Source organism: Chaetodon trifascialis, chromosome 23, assembly GCF_039877785.1.
Source record: "Chaetodon trifascialis isolate fChaTrf1 chromosome 23, fChaTrf1.hap1, whole genome shotgun sequence".
Classification (NCBI taxonomy): domain Eukaryota; kingdom Metazoa; phylum Chordata; class Actinopteri; order Chaetodontiformes; family Chaetodontidae; genus Chaetodon; species Chaetodon trifascialis.
The window spans coordinates 3,758,042-3,779,537 of record NC_092078.1 but is presented as its reverse complement, the minus strand read 5'-3'; the positions used below and the strand labels follow the sequence as shown (position 1 = coordinate 3,779,537).

The following is a 21,496-nucleotide window of genomic DNA, read 5'->3' as shown; positions in this document are numbered from 1 at the left end:
TGCTGCATTCACAGCCTCACTGCCTACAGTACTTCAGTCATTCATGAAAACTGCCGGAGCGAGATGTGCACTAACGGAGAGAAAGAGCGAGAGAGGAAGAGGAGGGAAAGTGGGAGGAGGAGTGGAGCTGTGACAAAATGTTCTCTCATTATCCTTCATTCATTATTCTCTCATCCCATGTCCCTCCATCCATCTCTTGTCCCGCTCTGTCTGTCCTCAAACTGCATTTTCCCTGTCTGTCCTTGTCACCTCTCCGCGCTCCTTCCCTTCTTCTGGCTTCAGTTTCGCTCGCACGCTCGCTTCCTCTCTTCTCCTTCGCCACTGTTTCTCTTTTTTTTTTCCTCCTTCTTCTTTTTTTAGGGAGGAGAGAGGAAGAGTGGCGAGTTACCATGGCAACAGCAAGCTGGCTGCAAGCTACCTGTTCGCTGGTTTACGGAGAAGGAGAGACGGAGACGGCGTGGAGGAGGGACGGAGGGGTGTCTTCACCGCATGTTCAGCAAATAAATCCTACGAAAAGACCAAACCATCAGGGGGTGGACTCTGCTGAAGAACAGCATGTGCAGCCCCAGTCTGACGGGATGATGATGATGATGATGGCTTCTTCATCTGAGGTCCACTGTTGTCCAAAAACTATTAAAAACACATCAGTGAGTCACACTGTTGCACCGGTTGACCTGCTCCTGCATTAGCATTAGCACGGACGCTGCGGGTTATTCTGACTCAATGCTGCTGGAAACACACAGCGGTTCTCAACCTGGGGTCCGAGGACCCCGCTGGGATCCTTGACAGGTCTCAGTGGGCCCCCAGAAGAATGGCCAAGATTTACATTTTTCACTGAGTAGAAGATAGAAGATAGTTTCTTCTGTGTATTAATCCACAGCTGAAAGTAGTCCCGAACAAACGCACCTTTCTGATTCCTGTTTGGTAACATTTGATAAAAACTACAGCGGCCAGCTGTTGCAGGACGTCACTGAGCCTTTAACAGATGTGCTGTGACCCATTTTTTAAGATTCACGTCTTCAGAGGGAACCGATGGGCTGGAGGCCGGGAGACACAGGGAGGAGGAGGAGGAGGTGGGGAAGAGTTTAGAGACGGAAAAACCCAGTGTTGGTTTTGGTCTTTTCAAGACATTTGTTGACAAGAAAAACACGATGAAGTCAGTGTTGTCCTCAAACTACTCCCCCCTCTCTCTCTCTCTCTCTCTCCTCTGACTCTATTATCTCACTACCTCTCTCTCCCATCTCCGTCTCTGCCTCCTTCCCTCTTCCTCTCTCTGTTTCCATCCCTCTCTCTCCGAAGGAAGCGAATACCCACCAAGTACAACGCCACAGGCATGCATCATTATACCTGACCTTCTACTCCTCTACACAGTGGGTGAGGAGGGGGAGAGGGGGACAGAGGGGGAGAGAGAGAGAGAGAGACAAAGAGACGGTGAGGTATTAAACTATGGACGGATATGCGCGAGAAGGAGGGGAGAGGCACCCAGTGACGAAGCAGTTGCTATGCCAAAAACCAGGAGGGCCAAGTACACACATGTGCACGTGCACGTGTGCACATGTGTGTATGCAAAGACACACACACACACATGCACGCACGCACGCAAAGTAAACAAGGGGGAGGCTTGGTTGAGGCGAGTGGAAGCAGGAGTGTCAGAACGATGTTGCTGAGGATGACCACAGCATACTAACAGCTCTGACAGCGCACACATGCACACACATGCACACGCACACACACACACAGACAAAGCTCACAAGCAAAGCTGACTGCTGGAGATGGGCGAGGGCGATAGCGAACGTGATCACAAGAAGAAAATGTTCCCGACGTCAAACCTCGTTCCTGCCGCATTCTCGCCCTTAAAGCTCAAACTCATGTCAAGTGTGAGTTTGTGTGTGTGCGTGTGTGTGTGTGTGTGTGAGTTACTTGGTGCAAACTGTTGAAGCAACGAGGGAACCTGCACGCAGAGTTTCCAGCTGCGTTTGAGAACATCTGTTCTCTCTTTACGTCCTTCATGACGTGCTTTCATGTCCGATCATCTCAGCGTGTGCTCACTACAGATTGTACCTCGAGCGATGCTTCATCTTCATCTTCAAAAGGTCCTACACACCTTTGTTCAGCCTGCCCAGAAGTACCTGAGATGTGGTGTTTATATCATCCATCTCTCAGAGGTCTTGGTTTGGTGGTGGAGCTTTCATCAGAATCTCACTGTAATGACGTAGCTGCTGTCTAACCGGGGGTAACGTTTCCGGCTACTCTAGGCCTGATTTCTGGGCAAGTTATCGATCAGTGGTCGCTCTTCTGCGAGGCTGAAGCTGACAAAAACATTAAACCTCAAAGGCCGGAGGTGAAGCCAAACGTCGATGGGCCAAAGAGGATTCCTGTGTCTCAAAAGATGAATCCAAAGGCATCAGCCGGTCCTTGGCGTGTCAAATGGACCTCGGAGCATTCGGCGGCCTGCGTGAGAACAGAAACCGCCGCCTCATGTTGCTGCTGCTGTCAAGCTTTGGAGACGCTGCTAAAGAGGCGCATACAAGCTAACATGAGGCCGTTTTTAGCAGAATATGCCCAAATCAAAGCTACAAGTCCCCTCAAAGGAGAGCGAAATTCAGTCATTCTGCATTTCCCTTCAGTTTAATTTCCCACGACTCTCACTTTTACAACTGTCACAGAAAATCCACCTCCCTCGAGAACAACGCAGAAAGTGTGAATCCAGATTTTGCTCAGAGGCGTCACCAGTGTTTTTCATTTTACGACAATAAACCAACGACGGCAAGGACACGAAAATAAGGTTCAATTTAACCGTTAACCGGCACATTACATCCCATGTTTCCGAGTCAGACACCCGGAGCCGTCAACAGCTTCCAGGGCTGCTTCATTTCCAATACAATCTCATCTTGGGGGATAATATATTTAATTTCAGATTATTTGTCTGAGAACTTTCATATTGAGGTCATAAATTCTCATAAAACCATGCCATGCTTGAAGGCATCTGGCTGTGGCCAACACATTACCAACAATCACCCACCTTCCCCGCTGACAGCCCCGTAATCATCCTCCATCAAACCCTTCCTCAGCGTCACTCCTACTCGCTCGCTGATCATGTGACCTTTAGAACAACGATTATTTTGATATTAGTTCCTCTATGGATTGTTCTTGTGATTAACTGATTTAAAATGTCGGTGGAAAATGCTGATAACAAACTCCCAGAGCCCAAAGTAACGTCTTCAAAGTGCTTGAATTGTCTGAAACTTCCAGATCTGAAAGTGAAGCCAGTGCAGAAGTTGAGCTAAAGCTTGTTTTAAATCTGCATTCTTTCTAACGGCCAGCAGGGGGCGAGTCCGCTGGCCGCAAATAGAGGTCCGATTTTATGTGAGCCTATGAGAAAACTTGGTTTATCACTTCAGTCGACAGTTTCCCAGTGAGTTCATGGTCTCAGCTGTCTGTTTCAAGTCTTCTTCGACAAAGCATGATGGTCCATTCATTAGGGGGTGTCTACTTTGTGACTGAAACGTCATTACCACGCTTGTATCCACGGCAAACATGGCCACTTCTGGCTCCAATAAACCAAGATGGCGACACCCGTAATGCCAAACTTGAGGCTTCAAAAAGGCAAACAAAACGGTGACATCACGGTGGCTCTGTCCACTGCTCACACCCGAATGTTGGTTCATGTTCGGTCAATCAATGGATCAACTAATCAAACGCTGAGCGTTCACGCTTTGGATAATCACCACTACTTCGCTGGCCGGATGCCAGTCGCCTGCGTTTACATGTACGTATTTAAATACAGCAAACTCTTTTACTACTTAGATGGCTGCGGATCAGTTGCTGGCAGGCGATGAAACATTCATGAACTCCCTGAGATGCTGTAGCTGCGCCAGGCCGAGGACTTCTAAGGCAGGAACCAGGAAATATTATGCTGTCTATACTGATTTTGTCCAGAATTTCCATGCAGCGCCACCTCAAAGACTTTGCTACGGTGAAAACATCCTGGAGGTGCACATAATACCACTGCAAAGACTTTGGATCTGTTGCATATCATCACCTTTGCTGTCTCTCGCCTGCAGTGGTCTGTACAAAAAGGGCAGAACGCAGAAAAGGAGCTTTCAAAAACACCTCCGTCGCCTCAAAAAGATGCCTTTGCATCAGCTGCTTCTCAATGCTCCCTTCGATGCAAAGCACACAGAGGTTACGTCCTCAATTTCAACTTCATTTGTACTTGTCATACACCCCTGCAACTCATGTGAGAAAAGAGTGAACCGAAGCTCAAAGCTAAATTAGTCGCCTACCAGACTGTGCTCATCCCCAGGTTGTCAAATACAGATGTTTTCACACCCCTTATACTGTGTGGACCCATGAGGTACCCTTTAGTGTCTGCGTGAGCCGGGCTTTCATCCAGCTCCACTGCAAACGCATCTACAGCAGAATCAGATGCTCAGAGCAAGGTGACGTAGAACAAAGAGTGAAAATCAGGGAGGATGGATCACCCAGGACATCGTACCTGTGACGTCGAGCGGTAAAAAGTGACCCGGCGTGCGCCTCCCGAGGTGCCAGCGTGGTTTCTCCGCCACAGGTGGTCCGACGGTAGCAGAGGTGGTGGTGCTGCTGCTGCTGTTGTTACTACTCCAGCCCAGCGGGGGGCGATCTGAGCCGCAGGGTGACGGGGTCGGCGAGGGAGACGGGTCGGTCGCGGACCTCAGGCCAAACACCGAGGAGGCGGTTTCATCTTCGTAGAGCTGTTTGGACGCCGGCTAGAGGAAGGGGAAGAGGGACGTGGTGAGAGTGGAGCTTTCGGAAAAGAGCTTTGACGAGCGAGCGCTAGCTTCAACGCTTTCCGCTGCAAAAAATAACGTTTCTGTATGTCAGCAGTTCTCAAACTTTTTCTGTAATGCTCCTAACTGTAAAATTTTTATCAGTCATTAACAATTACAGAGCTAAGATCTAATAAAAAAGGTTTCAGTCGTCTCAAACGCTGCCTCAAATCAACTCTTATGGTCACTTTCCTTCTTGCTGTTCAGCTGTTTTGTGCCACAGGTGTGATTTTCTGAGGAAAGTGCACATTTTCAGCCGTCTTAACGCAGCCAGCACCCCCATTTTTCACATCTTGTACCATGCTTTCAACCTCTTTGAAAGTTCATATTTTGGTTTCATGAAAAAGAGACAACAGGGTTTTTTCTTTTAAATTGTTGCCATTGGCTCAAAGCCAAAAAACCCCAAATAAACTCTAAATTCAATTACAGCAAAAAATCAATACGACCGGAAAGTTGGAGGAGGCGAAGGCTGCCTGGCGGAGGTCATCTACTCATCTACCTCCACCAAAACAAATTGTTTTGTCCTCTTTAAGCTGCTTCGGTGCCAGCCGGAGAAAGGAACGGTTAAGTAGATAAGAAGTGAGGAGTGGAAGGAAGAGAGACGAAGAGAGCAAAAGCATTTCAGGAAATAAACACAGCGCACGTCTCATTTTTACCTGTCGTTGGTTAGAAGAGAGAATTATCGTGAAAGAAAGAAAAACGTGAGCTCAAATATGATGATTCACTTTTTTTATAGCTGTTGAAAGGAAGCAGAGATCACAGAAGAGGAAGGAAAGGTAGAAATATGACTGTTTAGACCTGATTGGCCAGCAGGCAGCAGAGGCAGCAAGGTGTAATCCCAGCTGGGAGGCATCTGTCAGCCACCTGGTATTAAACCTGAGGTGTCAACCATCGCTGCCAAGGAGCCCTTTAGCAAGGCTGCAGTGCAGACACTGCGGTCCGTCCTCTCTGATGAAACACATGAGGACCGTCTCCGGTCCAAACTGCCTCGTGGGAATCTGCCAAACTCTAATTGAAATTAGCCCAAACCGAGAGAGCGGCACTCACTTAACGGAGCCGCTTAATGGCTCACTGAAGGAGCCGAGCGCCAGCATGGAGCGAATGTGCAGCCATCTTGCAGTAAAATCACCGTGGGAGTCCATCAAGCAGCCGTAATGGCACAGTGCAGGGAAACAGCCTGAGAACCATCAGCGGCAAAGGCGGAGAAGAGGGCGAGGACAGAGAGGAAGGAGCTGCAGAGACGCTTTCATCCAGAGGTAGCTGTTAGCATGCATGTTAGCAGCACAGTGGCTCTTTATTCGCCATAATAAAGCAGCTATTAATGCAGGACCATATTCTACAACCAGCGGGCCATTAACTGAGAGCTCTCCCTCAATCATCACTGCTTACTGGCAGCAAGTAAGGAAGCACCTTTAAAACACAAACCCTCCGAAGAAGACATTGAACATGACTAATATTGAGCCAATACCCTGCTGATATGCATGAATGTATGAATATGAATATGAAGTGTGCTGCCTTTCGATCCTTTGTGTACTTTACAACACAGCACAAGCGTTAAATTACTCTTGATTAAGTCTTTAAAATTAAATCTCACAACCTGTCCTGAACTCCGCGGTTCACCGAGCAGCCGAGCGAACGGCGCTGATGTCATTTGCTATTTTAATTCTGATCATATTTCCATCTGACGCTAAACGGTTTGGCGTTTGTTTACGGGAAAACTGCTGAGAGTGTGAAAAGGACGGTGACTAATCCCGACAGAGCTGAAAGAGAGGGTGGGACGCGGCGCGCAGCCTCGCTTTTTGGCTAATTCAGCTTCGCTTCTGTAGATGAAAGAGCTGATAACAAAAGCAATGAGGCGTTTTGTCACAACACGAACGTTAGCACACAGATTTATTGACACTGAAATAGTAATTTGTTAGCTGTGCTGTGGAGACGGATAAAAATGCTTTGTGCTGCTGATTAAAGGCTGACACGAGAAAGGAGAAGCCAGCGATGAACGCAGATTATTGGGCCCCCCCCCAGCAGCTGATCAATAAGACAAACACCTCCCTCCAACCTTTAAGTCAGAAGTCTTAAGATTTCAGTTACATGATACATATATGACACATGTACTGAACACATTACAGATCCAAGCCATACCACACAGTACAAATACTCCACTACAGGTAAAAGTTCTGCATTCAGTACAAGTATGCAAGTGTTATCATAAGCAGGAGAAGTAAAAGTACTCATGTTGCAGTAAAGTGATCTGCTGAATTTTACTGCAGTGGATGTTTAAGGTTGAACTACTTTATTTACTTTAATCTACAGCGATGCATCACGTTTGCAGCTCGGCCGTCCTGTGAGAACCACGCATCTCCAAAAAAGTTCGACGAGCTCAGAAAAACAGGCTGGGCAAACAATGACGATGCGTTTTCAGCTGATCCGAGAGGCTTTTTAAAGAGTTTGTTTAGCTGGAGGAGGAGGAGAAGCCTTCTTCATCCTTCAGGTTATCAGAAAGGGGGAGATACGTGCCTCTGACACGTAGAGGAGTGGAAGTATAAATCTGGATAAAATGGAAATACAATACAAGTAGTGAGACTGTAATCACCTGTATGACACATACAGGTGTGAGCACTGCACACCTGTCATAGAAAGGTTTTTCTTCCTGAAATATTCTAACATCCATCGAATTAAATGGAGGAGTTTGCTACGAAAGAAAACGAAGTGTCGGACGAGTTTAGGAAGAAAATGCAGAGCAGAGGTGAAGAGCGGAGGAGAGAGAGCGAGGGCCAGAAGGGCAGAGCGAGTGGGACGAGGTCTTTGGTTTCAGAGAGCGTGTGTGCGTGTGTTTAGCTGCAGGACGTCATGAGTGACGAGGTGGACGAGTGTGTGTGTGTGTGCGTGTGTGTGTGTGTGTGTGTGTGCACTTACCAGGAAGATGAAGTCGGGTCTCTTGTTGCTGAGGGAGACGGGCGATCGGCTGAGCGAGGTGGACGTGTCGTCAGAGCTCTGCGAGGACGGATGCCGGAAAGTCTGACCGGTCAGCTTTGTGTCGTACAACTGCTCCTCAAAGTCTGCGCACGCACGCACACACACACACACACACATACGCACGCACGCATGCACACACAAAGCATCCAACAGCACAAGCACACAAACAGACAGAAAGAGAAAAAAAGAAGGAGCCTATAAGTTAGCGTCAACTTTCTGCAGCACGATGCACACAAGAATAAAAGTTCACTGGCACGCACACACACACACACACACACACACACACACACAACCCAAACTCACGCTCCAGATTTCCCTATTTGCATGGCCGAGAGCAGAGATCTGGTACGACGGCTGCTTTGCATCACCCTGCAGTTTCCCTCCTGTGACTCCTCGAGCAGCTTCTGCCGAGGAACCTTAAAGGACTCCTTGAGTTTGTTTTTAATCCTCTCATGAGTTGTGGGGCTTTCTCTCCTTTCATTCATCCCCTCTCTCTCTCTCTCTCTCTCTCTCTCTCTCTCTCTCTCTCTCTGTCTGGTCCGTCTTTCTGTCCTCGCCGCAGACTTTTCCTCTCACGCTTCTTCTCGATATCTGACTGCTTCTCCCTCCCTGGCAGCTTAGAGACTCTCCCCCAGGCCATTGTAAACAGATTCCTAACCCCCACCTCCCCCTCTTTCTTTCTGCCGTCTCACACACACACACACACACACACACACACACACACACACACACACACACACACACACACACACACACACACTCCCCCTCACAACCCCTCAGCCAATCCTTTACCCCAAAACACACTCCCGACCCACTCCCCACTCTCCACTCATCCCTAAAGCCCTGCAACACACACACACACACACACACACACACACACACACACACACACACACACACACACACACACTCTCTCTGCTGATAGCTGTGGAGGAGCGGCAGTGTCACTGAGGTATAGGGTTTTAGGTTGAACTTGCTTCACAGAACAATATGGATTCCTTCCTGGTGGTGTGTGGTTGCCTGGCAACACGAGGGGGTGGGTGACAACAAAGCACGTCAATACCTCTGCGCGTTGATGGTGAGAGTGGTCTTCACCCACAGACAGTGAAACCTCCGGTGTGATGGATAAGCACAGACGCTGGCAGCCAAAGGGAAGCGGTTCACTCAGTTCATTAACTCAAAGGAACTAATTTCTCCATTTAGATCTGAAACAATTAGTCTCTTAAAGAAAGTGAACGGGCAGCAATTTCAATAATTGGTATCTAAAAGTTATTTTTCAGCAAAATTAACAAGTAATTACAGCTCAAAATGCGACTATTTGGCTAATTTCTTAGTCGTCCCTCACAGTAAATCTGGTATTTTGGGGGTTTGAATTGTTGTTTGGACAAACTCAGCAGCTGAGAGATGACACACTGGGTTTTGGAAAACACTGGTGGACATTTTGACACTAATCTGGATTAATGGAGCTATTTGCAGCTCTAATGCCAAAGTAAAAGAGATCATGTTACTAATATTAATGTTATTACACGATAAAATATATTCCTTGGTCTCAAGAATCAAGTAAATTTTGGTAATATATCATAAATTTTATTTTATATATAATCCTCTCATAAAGGTCCAATTTTGAAAGGTCACCTTTTAACAGAAATAACTGTAAATTTGAAGAATTAGTCAAAAATTCAATTTTGCACATCCAATGTTCAGTATATATATTTGTTCCATTGTTGTATATTTTATTGTGTTGTATATTTTGTTATATATATACATTCTTAGCATAAATATTTTGTTTTTATATTGCTTTTATAGATATATTTCTTTCTCTTTTCTTTCTTTTCTAATTTCATTCTAATTCTATAATTCTATCTTGTATGGAGCACTGCTACAAAAACAATTTCGCCTCGGGGATCAATAAAGGAACCCTGAATCCTGAAAATATGCATTTCCAAAAGTCATTATTTTTATGAATGTGACGTCTTTCAGCTCATAGTTTTCTGGATTTATCCGCTACCAAAACAACCAAACAGACAGTTAGCAGCTGGCTTGCGGTCGTAGTGGAGCATTTAGCTGTTGGAGAGCCTGATATTTCCTTCAGGAGTTGCTAAGGTTCTATGTATCTGCTGTTTGCTGCCCCCTAGAGGCCAAAAAACATCAACGCTGCTTTAAAGCAAATAGACATTACAGATGCAAAGAGTGTGGAATATATCCTCATCTTTCTCGGCTTATTGTGCGGTTAAACTTCGTCCGCCCTCACATTCAGTCACTGCTGGACTTGCTGCAGCGTCCATATGGTAAACTACTAGAATTTCGAGGCTGACTGCATGTGCTGTTCAACTCTGTGAGCTCTAATGGCCTGAAGACTCTGCGCAGCCTTCGCGCCTGGTAAACACATTCAAAACCGTAGGTAGTTTACAGAAAGTTTGTCCGGTGTCGGATTCAAGCGGGCGCAGGCGACGTGGGAGTGTTTTTGAGTCATGAATGTGGAGTCGTGAAAAGAAATTAATATACAGCAGCACCACCACCAAACACAAAAAGATAATGATGTGTTTTTACATGAGGGCAGGCAGTCCACCCACCCACAGATTTTGTGCTGTTTTTTCATGGCATTTGGGATCATTGCTGTTGACGTCTTCCTTCTGCTGAGCTAAAAACTGCCAGCAGCGGGGAAACGTCTATAGGAGCTCACCCAGAGTGTAATTATGCCTCTAAACTTAAGAGGAAACACAGGACAGCCTTCGCACACACCGAGACTCTCACCACCATCAGCACGGATTAAGATGATGCACTAATATGTGTCAGTTGTCATTTTCAGCTCAGCCACTGTGCGTTCTGGAGGTTAGTAAGTTGAGTTTGAAAGGGTTTTAGAAACTCCGCGATGGCAGACATCATTTGAGGAAAACTGAGGGTTTTCTCAAATGAGGATTACACATTGTGAGGCTGCTCCTTGTTGAGGTGACGCTGAAAACAATTTTCCCACCACATGTTGACAGTTAAGTTTTATTTTCTTCTGCTTTATGTGGGAAATACAAACAGCGAGTGAGAGGAAACGAGGGGCTGGAGGACGGGAAAAGAGGAAGTGGCGGAGGACAAGACGATCCGAACAAGGCACGAGCTGCCTGGGTGGTCGAGACGCCGCGGGACGAGAAGAGAGGAGGTTTTTGGGACAACCTGCCTCCTTCCTGCAAACTGACCAGTTTAATCTGTTTGGGATTAACGCTCCCACATGAAAAACCTCCTCATTAATCCCAGTGAGCGTCACGCGAGCTCCTGCTAACTCCCAGTTAGCGCAGCAATGCTAACACGTGACTCATATTAGCTGCTGCGCTGGGCTGTGGATGCAGTGAATACACCTGCATTTACTTTTAATTAATGGTTTATAAATTGTTTACTGATGCTTTACAGTCGGTTATAACCCTTTAATAAGACAGTCATCAAGTGTGTCCAACGTTTAATTTGACTTCTGACGTGTTAAACAGGACTTCTGAACCAAACCTCACTGATTACTCGATGGATTGAAATGATGAAATTGAAATTAGCGACTCACCGTTTTTAACACTTCTGACTGCAGCTTGAGCTGCTGGTTTATTGAAGAGTGAGAAGCCGATGATCTTTCATTAATGACTTTAATAACCTTCAGAACTGAAGGCTTATTAGAAAGTGATTAAACTCTTGACCTTTAATTAAAATCGAAGGAATATTTTGACATTTCCGGAAACGTGCAAACCCGATGTGATAAGATCTATATCGCTGGCAAGCTTAACTGGTTGTACAGACTGGAAACAATGGGAAACAGGCGGTGTGAAGGGATCAAAACCAGCCTTCCAACTGACGTCTGACAACCTTGACGACAAGACTTGTTTTTGTCCAGATTAAACGAGTAAGACGTTCGTTTTCTGGTTGCTTTTTGGTGAGCTTGAGAGGGGCTGGTGGGTGGATTTTGCTCTTTATGCTGAGCTCAGATAACAAGCTGCTGGCAGTCGCCTGATGTTTAATACACAGATGAGAGCGGTATTGATCCTCCAGCCGAACTTCCTGCAGGGAAGCCAATAAGAACATCATTACTTTAATGACTGAGCTTAAGTAAATAGTTTATTAACTACCAATAAAGTTATTCCTTACAGCTTATAAGCCTTTATGAAGGGTAGGAACCCAAAAGTTTGGCACAGTTACTGAATCTGAAGTCAAATCTCTCTTTAAAGCCAAACTTTTGCATTAAACTTTGTACATAAATATTAATGACGGCGTGCTGAACAGAAAACTTTGCTCACTGCGTTTGCCAGTTCCTCTGGAAGCTATTAGCCGTTACACTTTGCAAGCGCTTGCTTTAAGAAAACACGTCCCGGCTGTTTGTATTCGCAGAGGCGTATCACACACCCGGCGCTCGTGATAGAGAACTGTCTATTTTGCAGTGTCAAAATAATTGATTACGAACTGCCCGACCGCTGCATGCAAAAACAGCAGGATCAGCCGGTTAGCAAACAGCGAGCAGAAGCCAAAACTCATCTCATCCAGACTGCAGCGGTCCAAAGAAGTGAGGCGTCAGCAAGAGTCCGAAGAACAGGCTGATGAGGAAGAGGGCGAGGAGGAAGCAGATGAAGATGACAACGGAAAAGACGGCTCGAGGAGAAGATGCAGAAGAAGAGGAAATAAGTGGAAGCATGATGAAAAGGGAACAAACGGAAATCAAGAAGCCCAACTGGATAAAGTGACAGATGAAGAAAAATTAAGGTAATAAAGGAGAAAGGAGACGCACTGCAGAGGGAGGAAGTGCTTCAAACAAACAGAGCAATAAAAAGAAAGGAAGCAAACGATCAGGTCGAGGCGGAGGAGGACGTATGTGTGGGGAAAAAGACGAAAGAAAAGGCTGTGTAAAGACGATGTGTTGGGGGAAAGAGACAGAAGAATCAGGAAAAATGGTTAAGATGAAGCCAAAGGAGGGGTGGAGGAGGAGGGGGAGGAGGGGGAGGAGGGGGAGGAAGGGAATTCACACAACATAATGCCACTGAGGTCCAATCTGTCAAAACTGCACTAACAGGGTGGGAGACGTTGGCAGAGCTGGACAACATGTTTCTGTAATCTCACATCAAAACGTGTTGAGGCTTCATTTGTTCCTGCAGGAGACGCCTCAAACAGGACGCCCTCAGACGCTTCCTCAACGGTCAACAAAGGCTTTAAAGATCACAAACAAGGTGCTTTTGGGCGCCCTTTGTTGGCAAACATACCTGCTTTCAGTCCCTTCTAATTATTTAGTTCAACATTTCGCCGATAAGCTCATTTACTCTCTTGCCAAGACGAAGACGAACAACACTCTCGTGTGTGTGTTCAGCGATGGAGGCAGGAGGTGACCAGCAGCCCTGAAGCTCACTAATTAACACGCTGCATCTCGCTTGTTTAATCAGCACACAAACGCTTACGTAAGGAGCAGAATTTGTGGGCGTACGGGGAGTTACAAGCTGTAACCAACGCATATTTTAAGGCGCATAAAAAGACATTAAAAGTTACGTTGAAGGAGGACGAGCGCCAGCCAGAAGTTTACAACGTAGCAACCCCGAAGTATTTTGGATAAATAGTCAACTGCTGATCTGTTAAACATTAAGAAATCCCTTATTGAGCATCAATAAAGCATTACAATCAATGAACCTCTTGTGCTTCAAGTCATTAGAAAGCAGCACGTGTTCAGCGGTGGACTGAAACTAGAAGCAATTTGAGGTACTTTACTTGAGTACTTCTACATGCTGTGTGTAGTAAAGAGTTATTTTTACGTACAAAATATACGATGAGCTAGCGAAATATTATGCAACAAAGGTTAAAATACGTCTTAGTTTGATGCTGTTCACTTCATCACTTTTACTCACATTCAGAATCTGGATACTTCTTCCAGTGCTGCCAAGTTTCTTGCAGGCGGCGAGTTTGACTACATGTGGATCTCCGGCTGAAGTCAGCGGATCTGCGCTCTGACCGGCAGAGTCCTGAAGCAGCGGCGCTACAGCCGAAGCAGCGTGGAGGTAAACAGCTGTAGATCCACGCTTCAGATAGCAGCCGGGCTCCACTGAGCGCGGCTCGGCTACACGACTGCAGGGTACCGTGGTGGGAAAATGAGGGAGGGGGACGGGGGATGCTATTGGTGTGTGGAGTGTAAAGGTATGCCAGTCACTCACACACACACACACACACACACACACACACACACACACACACACACACACACACAGAGCAGCGAAACACGACCTACCCCACCCCCCCTCCTCTGTCCAGACAAGCAGGCCGAGCACTCATGCATCACTAACCTGTATATTGTGTGTGTTTGTGTGGAGGTGTGTGCGTGCGGATCACTCATTTAGGTGCATGTGTGACACCAAAGCGCATTCATGGACGTGCGTGTGAATAAGCTATCCTTAGGTGCTGCTTAACAACTGGCGTCGAGGCATCTTTGTGTGTTTGTGTGCGTACAGTGCGCCCGTTCACAGATAAACCCAGCCATCCTTGACAGTATGCACCCCGCTCGTGTCAAATTTGGGTCACCCTTTCTTCTCCCCTCCGGGAGGACGAAGGGGGGAAGACAGAAATTAACAATACCCCTCTTTCACCGCGGCCACGGCGTTTGTTTGTCCGTGTACGCGACGCGCACGCTGCCACGTATGCACTGTATGTGTGTGTGCGCCCGTAAGCCACGTCTTTGTCCTTGTGATTTAACACGCACAACAGATCGATCCATTACAGGGAAAAGGGGCCGGCCTTTGTGACCATGAAAGCGGGCGGTTGTGACCTCGAAGGACAGATCTGGCGGTTAGCGGCCTAGTTTACGCCGGTCATTAGAAACCGCAAAGAGGGTTCTGATCTGATTACGGGGTCGTCTTTGTCTCGTTGGTTATCCAAGATACGTCTGCGGATGACTGGATGTTTTTTATAGTAAAGTGAAAGTACCTTCTGAAGGCTCCTGTTGTAGCATGTGTGGTTCAAACTGAGGCAGGTAAGTTGTTTTTGAACCATTAAGGTGAACTAAAGACACCTTGGATCCTTAACGTAAGTTCAGATCGCGGTGGCGTCTCCCAAGTTTAGAGATTTTAGTCTGAAGGACAAGTATTTTATCGCTCCAAGCTTGAGGAGCTGCCTCATCTCTTACGGTTGTTTTCCTGATTCATTGCCTCCAGTCTCATCCTATTTCTGTGACTTCTGTCCACAAAAATCCCATCCTGTCTTGATCTTTTTACTTTTATCTCCTGATGCTATTTCAATCTCGGGTAAATATATCCCCTGTCACAGTCTCCATCCCCTGCGCTGATCTGGCTCCAGGTTGTGAGAACAGGACTATGTATAGCTGCTTTTCTGAATTCATCTTTAGCAAAAAATAAGGCATTATGAGCCTGTGCTGACATTCTACATTGAACCAACTCTCAACATAGTACAGTGAAGTTACACTGATGTCCTCAGTCCCATAGAAATCAGGCATCCTGAGGAATCCAAGCTCCTGCAACCTGCTTTTTTGAACAATCCCAGGTAGCTAAAATCAACTTGGTCCAACACCAGCATGGCTGCCAGACTCACGCAAGAAGCATGACTTGCATATTTTGGTCAATTCCAGGAGCCACCGCTGGCCAAGATGCTGCTAAAAGAAGAGTCTGCGCCCACAAGTCCCAGTCAGATCTGTCACAACCATTTCACAGCTACCACTCCAGAGCGACAGCACGAGTCGAGCGCACCGTCGCTGACCACGCCTTCACAGCAGCCTTGTGTAAGAGAGACAAAGGGGGCTGCAGTGGTGTGCTTGTGCTGCTTCAGGCATCGAGAGGAGTTACGCAACACAAGCCAGGAAGTCCAGTTTGAGTGGCAGGTCTGTGAGTTTTAAGGCTTATTACTACTGATTATGATCCTTCGTTACCCACCAGGAGCATGCACGTATCTGATCAGCTAATGCAATGCGTCGCTGGATGATGTCACAGAAGCTGATCTGGGTTACATTTGCATCTTTTGCAGGAGCCCTGATACAGAACTAAAGTCTGTCCAAACATGGTCTGAAGCGTGGCCTGGCTATGGCTCCGACGTCCAAACCAAAAGGACGCTGAGTTTAAATAACGTTGTTTCGAAGGAGGAAATGCTCCACCAATTAAACGTAAGCTGTTTCAAACATGCTTACAAGTGCGGCACCGCGTTCTTCAAAGCCACCACACAACTTCCAGTGCTTTGCTCAAGGACAGCCTTGTCAGGTTTTTCCTTCACATCGTGAGTTTTCTAAGTTTGAAACATATTCAAAGTGGTGACTTTCTGGTCACGAGTCTCATCTTACCTTCAGGGTACTGTCACCTCAGCCCTGTGTTTGATCAGCACTGGGTTCATTTGAGGTTTTGACAGGTTGGCTTAAATGCAAATGTCCCTGGATCATAGAGTTTAAGTGTGTCACGCTTCAACGGCAGCATTTGGAAAACTTCTCACAAAGACCCCTCAGGAGAGAAAGCAGACAGACAAGTTTGTCTCGCTTGATTCACGGAGATGTCACTCCAATAAAAAGCTCTGCAGAGCTGGAAAGAGAGGCAGTTTGGCCAAACTGACTCATTTCCCGGAGAAAAAAAGCTAAATGTTGTGGCTCAAAAACAAACAGACTATCAGATTATAAAGGTCAGTCAGATATAAAAGTTCAAACAGTCTATAGCGTCTCTGAAAGCGGCTCCGCTCACTGCTGCAGGCTTTGAGCTTTTTGTTCAAGAGCCAATTTTATCCAAAAAGCTAAACGCCTGCCTAAATTAAATGCCGTTAACCAACCATAAAATAACAATTTGCATAAAATGATCGTAAAAGGCATTTAAACTGACCGCTTTTGTCATGTAGAGTCAGTCAGAGACTCAGTTTCCCATTTAAATCCATACAGGAAGAGAAGATGCTTCCAGCTTCAGTGAAACCCGGATCTGAACCTGCTGCTCAGATTAGAAACAATCAGGCCGACTGTTCAACAGTATTGGAGCTGAAGTCTCACTTTCAAAGCGGTGTCAGGTTATGTACGAATTAAATTCTGCCTTCGAGATTATAAAAAGGAAACAACAGTTTCTCCTGCATCAGCATCTCCACCTGATCAATGGCGCACCTGTTCGGTAATGCGTATCGACCACGGCTGAACCTCATCATCCTGACTCAGACCTTCTGCGGCACAATTAAAGAGCCGCTGTGACATTTTATAGTTAAGTTAGCGCAGACGAGGAAACTTCATCAGACCGCGTGCGTCGCGGCGCGCATTGATTCAGACATCCTGCGACACCATTACAGGGTTTCTGTGACATTTTAAAGTCGGCTGTTATGTCTCATCGCCTCATTGTGTCCACTGTGAGGAAAGGCTGCAGCATTAGCACTTCAAGCTCTGAGCATAAGATAAGATGTGGCATGAGAAAATGAGGCTGGCTGATCTGCAGAAAGAGAAGAAAACAGGTGATAAAGAGCGCAGATAAGATCGTAAAGTGAACGGTAAAAACTATTTATGGTGCGACGGCTGAAGCATGTGCTGCAGTCTAATTCCAGCATGGACGTTAAATAAAAGAAGAGGTGAAAACAGAGCAGACAGTTACTGTAACTCTCAACTCGCTCCAAGCACTGACAGCACCACTGACCTCCACTGAAATGATGCATCCCAGCCTCCAGTGTGACACAACTTTGTTAGGAGTGTGTGTTTAAGGTGGTTTCAGCATCCACAGTGATAAAAACTCGCATTATGACACATCTTACGACCCAAAGTACACGCGCACCATTAACTTTTCTGTACTTGTAATCACGATTATTGTGCTAAATACTGAGATCTCCATTATTTATTTATTTACAATGACTCTTTACTGCATTTACTGAACTTGATATAAAAGAAATGTCTTGTAATAATAACACTAATGCATCATAACAATACAGCACAATAAATATGACTATTTAATATATGATGTGAATTTTCATTTGGTATATAAAATGTGAGGAAGGACTGCTGTCTCATCCTTTTTGGCCACTGCAAGCACCGGTACCGCAACACAAAAAGACACAGTTTAAGCCAGTTAGGGTTTAGGCACAAACATGACTTAGTTAGGTTAAGTTAAGTTAAGTTAAGTTAAGGGAACCATCATCATGACCATTATAATGATGGTTTGGGTTAAAATAAGTACCTGGTTAAGCTGGCAGATCTTCATTAATTTACTTGATTCACTAAAAGAAAAAGAAAAACCCACACTGTGATAAAGTCAGATGCTCCTCTGGCCGATCAGTCCACTCCTCATCCAACACCTTTCAGATGAACTCGACCACCGACCGCCAGCCAGGACTGAGCACCAGCAGCCCATCTCACACTGCTGCAGCCACTTTCCAAAACCTTATGAAGCCGTCAGCGGAGGGTGGAGGCTGCAGAAGCAGCAGATCAGTGCTTCTGAAACGAGATGTTCAATAATCCCATCCCACATACGTTTGGCCATGCAGTGTATCTGAAACCCACCACAACACCTACAGCGAGCGTCTCTCTTTCAAAGCGGCTCTCTGTAATGGATTACACCCGTTCTCGCAGCCTTATCTCCAGCCCTCTGGCTGCACTGTGACCAACGGCAGTTTAGATGACAGTTAAGAGCTGCTGGACGACGCCGACAGCGTCAGCCTCTCAAAAGCCCGACGCTGATCAAATGCTCTGCAGCGGATCTCAGCTTTATCCTCAGTTATTCAACCGCTATCTCCAGTAAATAAACCTGGATAAAAGTCACATCCCAAATACCATAAACATGAGATACTAACACGCAAACAACGCTGGCATCACTGTCTGTGGCTTTAGTAACAGTTAAGGATTCCTGGATACCGGAGCTCAACGTTTCTCGACAGTTTCCCCGGTTTCTCCCGGCGACTTCCTCAAATCTCCTGGTGCGGCTTTGAGTTAGCGGGTGACTATTTTCATGACACTTCAGAGGAAGAACTACAGTGGCGGTGATCAAAAAAACCCTCTCATCTTTCATCTTGCCAGAAACTTTCCTCTAATCTTACAAACTACTGCTTGTCTCGCTATTTCATCCACCTTCTGATCAGCGAACAGGGAACAAAATAAAATTCAACAGCTCGAACGTTAACTGTCTAACCTGGAGAAACATGAAGACTGTCGGTCCACAACTTTTTGACACGGTCACATCAGCTGCTGTCCTGTATCTGGTCGTGTGTACTGTATATTTAAACATATTTAAAGGTTTTATACAGTTTTCCTGTGTTTCAAAATACAAAAATTGCTAATTTCTGCGCAACTGTTTTTAAATTTTGCACATAAATCTGACATTAAGTGAATGTACAGTACGTATAAAATCAGTATCAGGGCAGTTTTATGGCATTTAAAGTATAGATTTATGTACATGGTCGTGAATGCTCCATTTTTTCAGCACGATTTCGGGGCGAATATAGTATAAAGAGCAAGAAAGTCCGTATGGGAGGTGGCTGAGTGGATGGATGGGCTAAAACAGGACTTTCACACTTTGATTCCAGTGTGAAACCAGCAGTCTGTTGGTCTTTTTTAAAGGAAGTAATAGTATTTTAAGTAGTTTTGGTGCCTAAAACTTAACCTTCACCTCTAATGTGTCCCTGCACACTTTATTTTGAAAGTCTAAGCAGTGTTGCTATGGTCGCTAACTTGACCGCAGAATGAGAGCAACGGTGGACGCGGAGTGTCGTGCAGAGTGTCAGGAAAAAATGGGAAATTCACATCCATGCAGATGAATCCTGTAGATTCAATTTCGTGACTATTTGACAAATTCACGTCTAATTATTACAGTTACTCTCATGTCAAACGCTCATTCATGCGTCAGAACAATATGCTGCTGTACATCCTGAAAACAAAGCTGCGGTACTATTCAACAGGGTCGACACGCTGCCATCACAGATCGGATCTAAAGCTGCCAAATCAGAGCAAAATAAAAATGTCTTAATTGGGGTGCGGGCCAACACGAGCTGCCAGAAGAGCTTCACATTCACTCTGACAGATTGTCCACAACTACAAGTTCCATAAAAGGCCTGTTACTCTGGGAGATTTCCTCAGTTTAACGAGCGAAACACTCCAGAATAGCACCTGAACAGAAGAGTCAGACAGCAGGTTTTATGCTGGAGTCACTTTTCTGGGTGATATCCTCTGAAAAACTCAAAAAAAGAGTCACAAGATTGCAGCAGAATTACTGCAAACATTCACGGCTTTGTGCAAACACAAAGTAGAACGTCAGTGAAATATGTTGAGTGTTGAGGTGGTGAAGTATGAATATTTGAGTGTTGCTTAATGGACTGTCATGAAATTACAGAGCAAATATGTGCAAATAGCCATTCTGGCTGTAATGGATGACACCGGCAAAACTTCAAAGTTCACCGTTAATGTGAAAGAATAACATGAATATTTTGCTGTTGATTAACGGCGCGCAGACACAGAAAGCACAATGCAAATCTGTCTGCTGTTAATCTCCCCAGAAAACAGAGTAAATCTGTCTGCAGAGGAGGGGAAGCCTTTCAGAAATATGCAGGGCAGCGGGACCTCAGGAGCAGAAGGCAATAAGTGAAGTGCAAATCTTCCTATTATAAACCTGTACAGAATACAATACCTCTGCCTCCAGTGGAGTACAATGCTGCGCTTTAAATACATAATATATCACTGCCAGGGAGCCGCATATGAATATTTCAGCGCAGCAACTAAAAAACTTTGATCACAAAATGTGCAGATGTCATTCTTGTAAATCTTGATGGAAACACTGAGCCTGTTGCAGACCGTTAACGGGGCCAGATAATGAAAACTGTTATTAAAAAGCCTAAATATGCAGATTTTTCCCATGCATTGGGACAGAACTCTTCAACTGTAACTCTGAATTACATTCACTTGACAAAGTGATGGTACTAATATCCATACTTTATTGTAACCTGCTTAGCAACAGTGAAATACAGCTGAATCTTAGTCTATTTCTTAAATAAAATATTGTTTCACAGGTGTTTTACTTGGACTTGGTTAGCTTTTGCTAAGCGAAGCTAACAGCGAGCTGTCGTCTATACAGGATTATGGGGATGCTGGTGTCTAACAACAGGAATAATCACCTTTTCTGTGTAACACACAGGCACACACAGCGACAGAGAGGTGGACTCTGAGCAGAGCTGATGGAGGAGACGAACCTTCAGGAGGTCCTCCCACCACTTTCCAAATCTTCTGCCCACCTCCTCCACCGCGGAGGAAGGACTACCCGGATGGCTCAAATGTCTGATATTACTGAGAAACAGGCCAAAAAGACAAAATCAATTCTACCTACGACAGCATCAGTCATTGGTTTAAATGCCAAAACACGATGATGACGGTCTCTGAACCTTTAAAGGTGGCTGTTTTAACCCAAATCCTGATCCTTTCATACCTTTTGTGCCTAAATTTAACCAAACCTTCACCAAAGTCCAAAATGAGCAAATCAGGAAATAAATGAGCAGCTCGCACTCTGCAGGGCTCCAGCGCGCACTTATTTATTGTTTCGAGCACAACTGCTCCTCGTCTGATCTCAATAAACAGATATTTGCATACGAAAGCACGCAAGGGACAAGAGTTTGGTTCTGGAAGCGTTCTGGTTTCTGTTTGTGGTCGGATTAGTCGTGGCCAATCACGCGCGAGCGTGCTTTTGTTGCAGGTAAACGGACCGTGCGGAGAACAGAACGCATTGGCTGAAATAAAATGGTAAAACACAGATTACAAGGAGGATGTAGCTAAGCGGCGAGTAGTGGGT

The 21,496-nt window shown here is 45.7% G+C and overlaps 1 protein-coding gene across 3 annotated transcripts in view; it reads right to left on the bottom strand.

Moving 5' to 3' along the window:
• nhsl2 (NHS-like 2) overlaps positions 1-21,496 on the bottom strand; it is a 122,337-nt gene that overhangs the window by 16,789 nt on the left and 84,052 nt on the right. For all 3 annotated transcript variants that reach the window (XM_070993060.1, XM_070993061.1, XM_070993062.1), the window contains exons 3-4: positions 7,722-7,864; positions 4,499-4,748 (exon numbers count right to left, since the gene is read on the bottom strand). In XM_070993060.1, the coding sequence (XP_070849161.1) occupies positions 4,499-4,748; positions 7,722-7,864 (393 nt within the window). The remainder of the gene's footprint in view (positions 1-4,498; positions 4,749-7,721; positions 7,865-21,496) is intronic.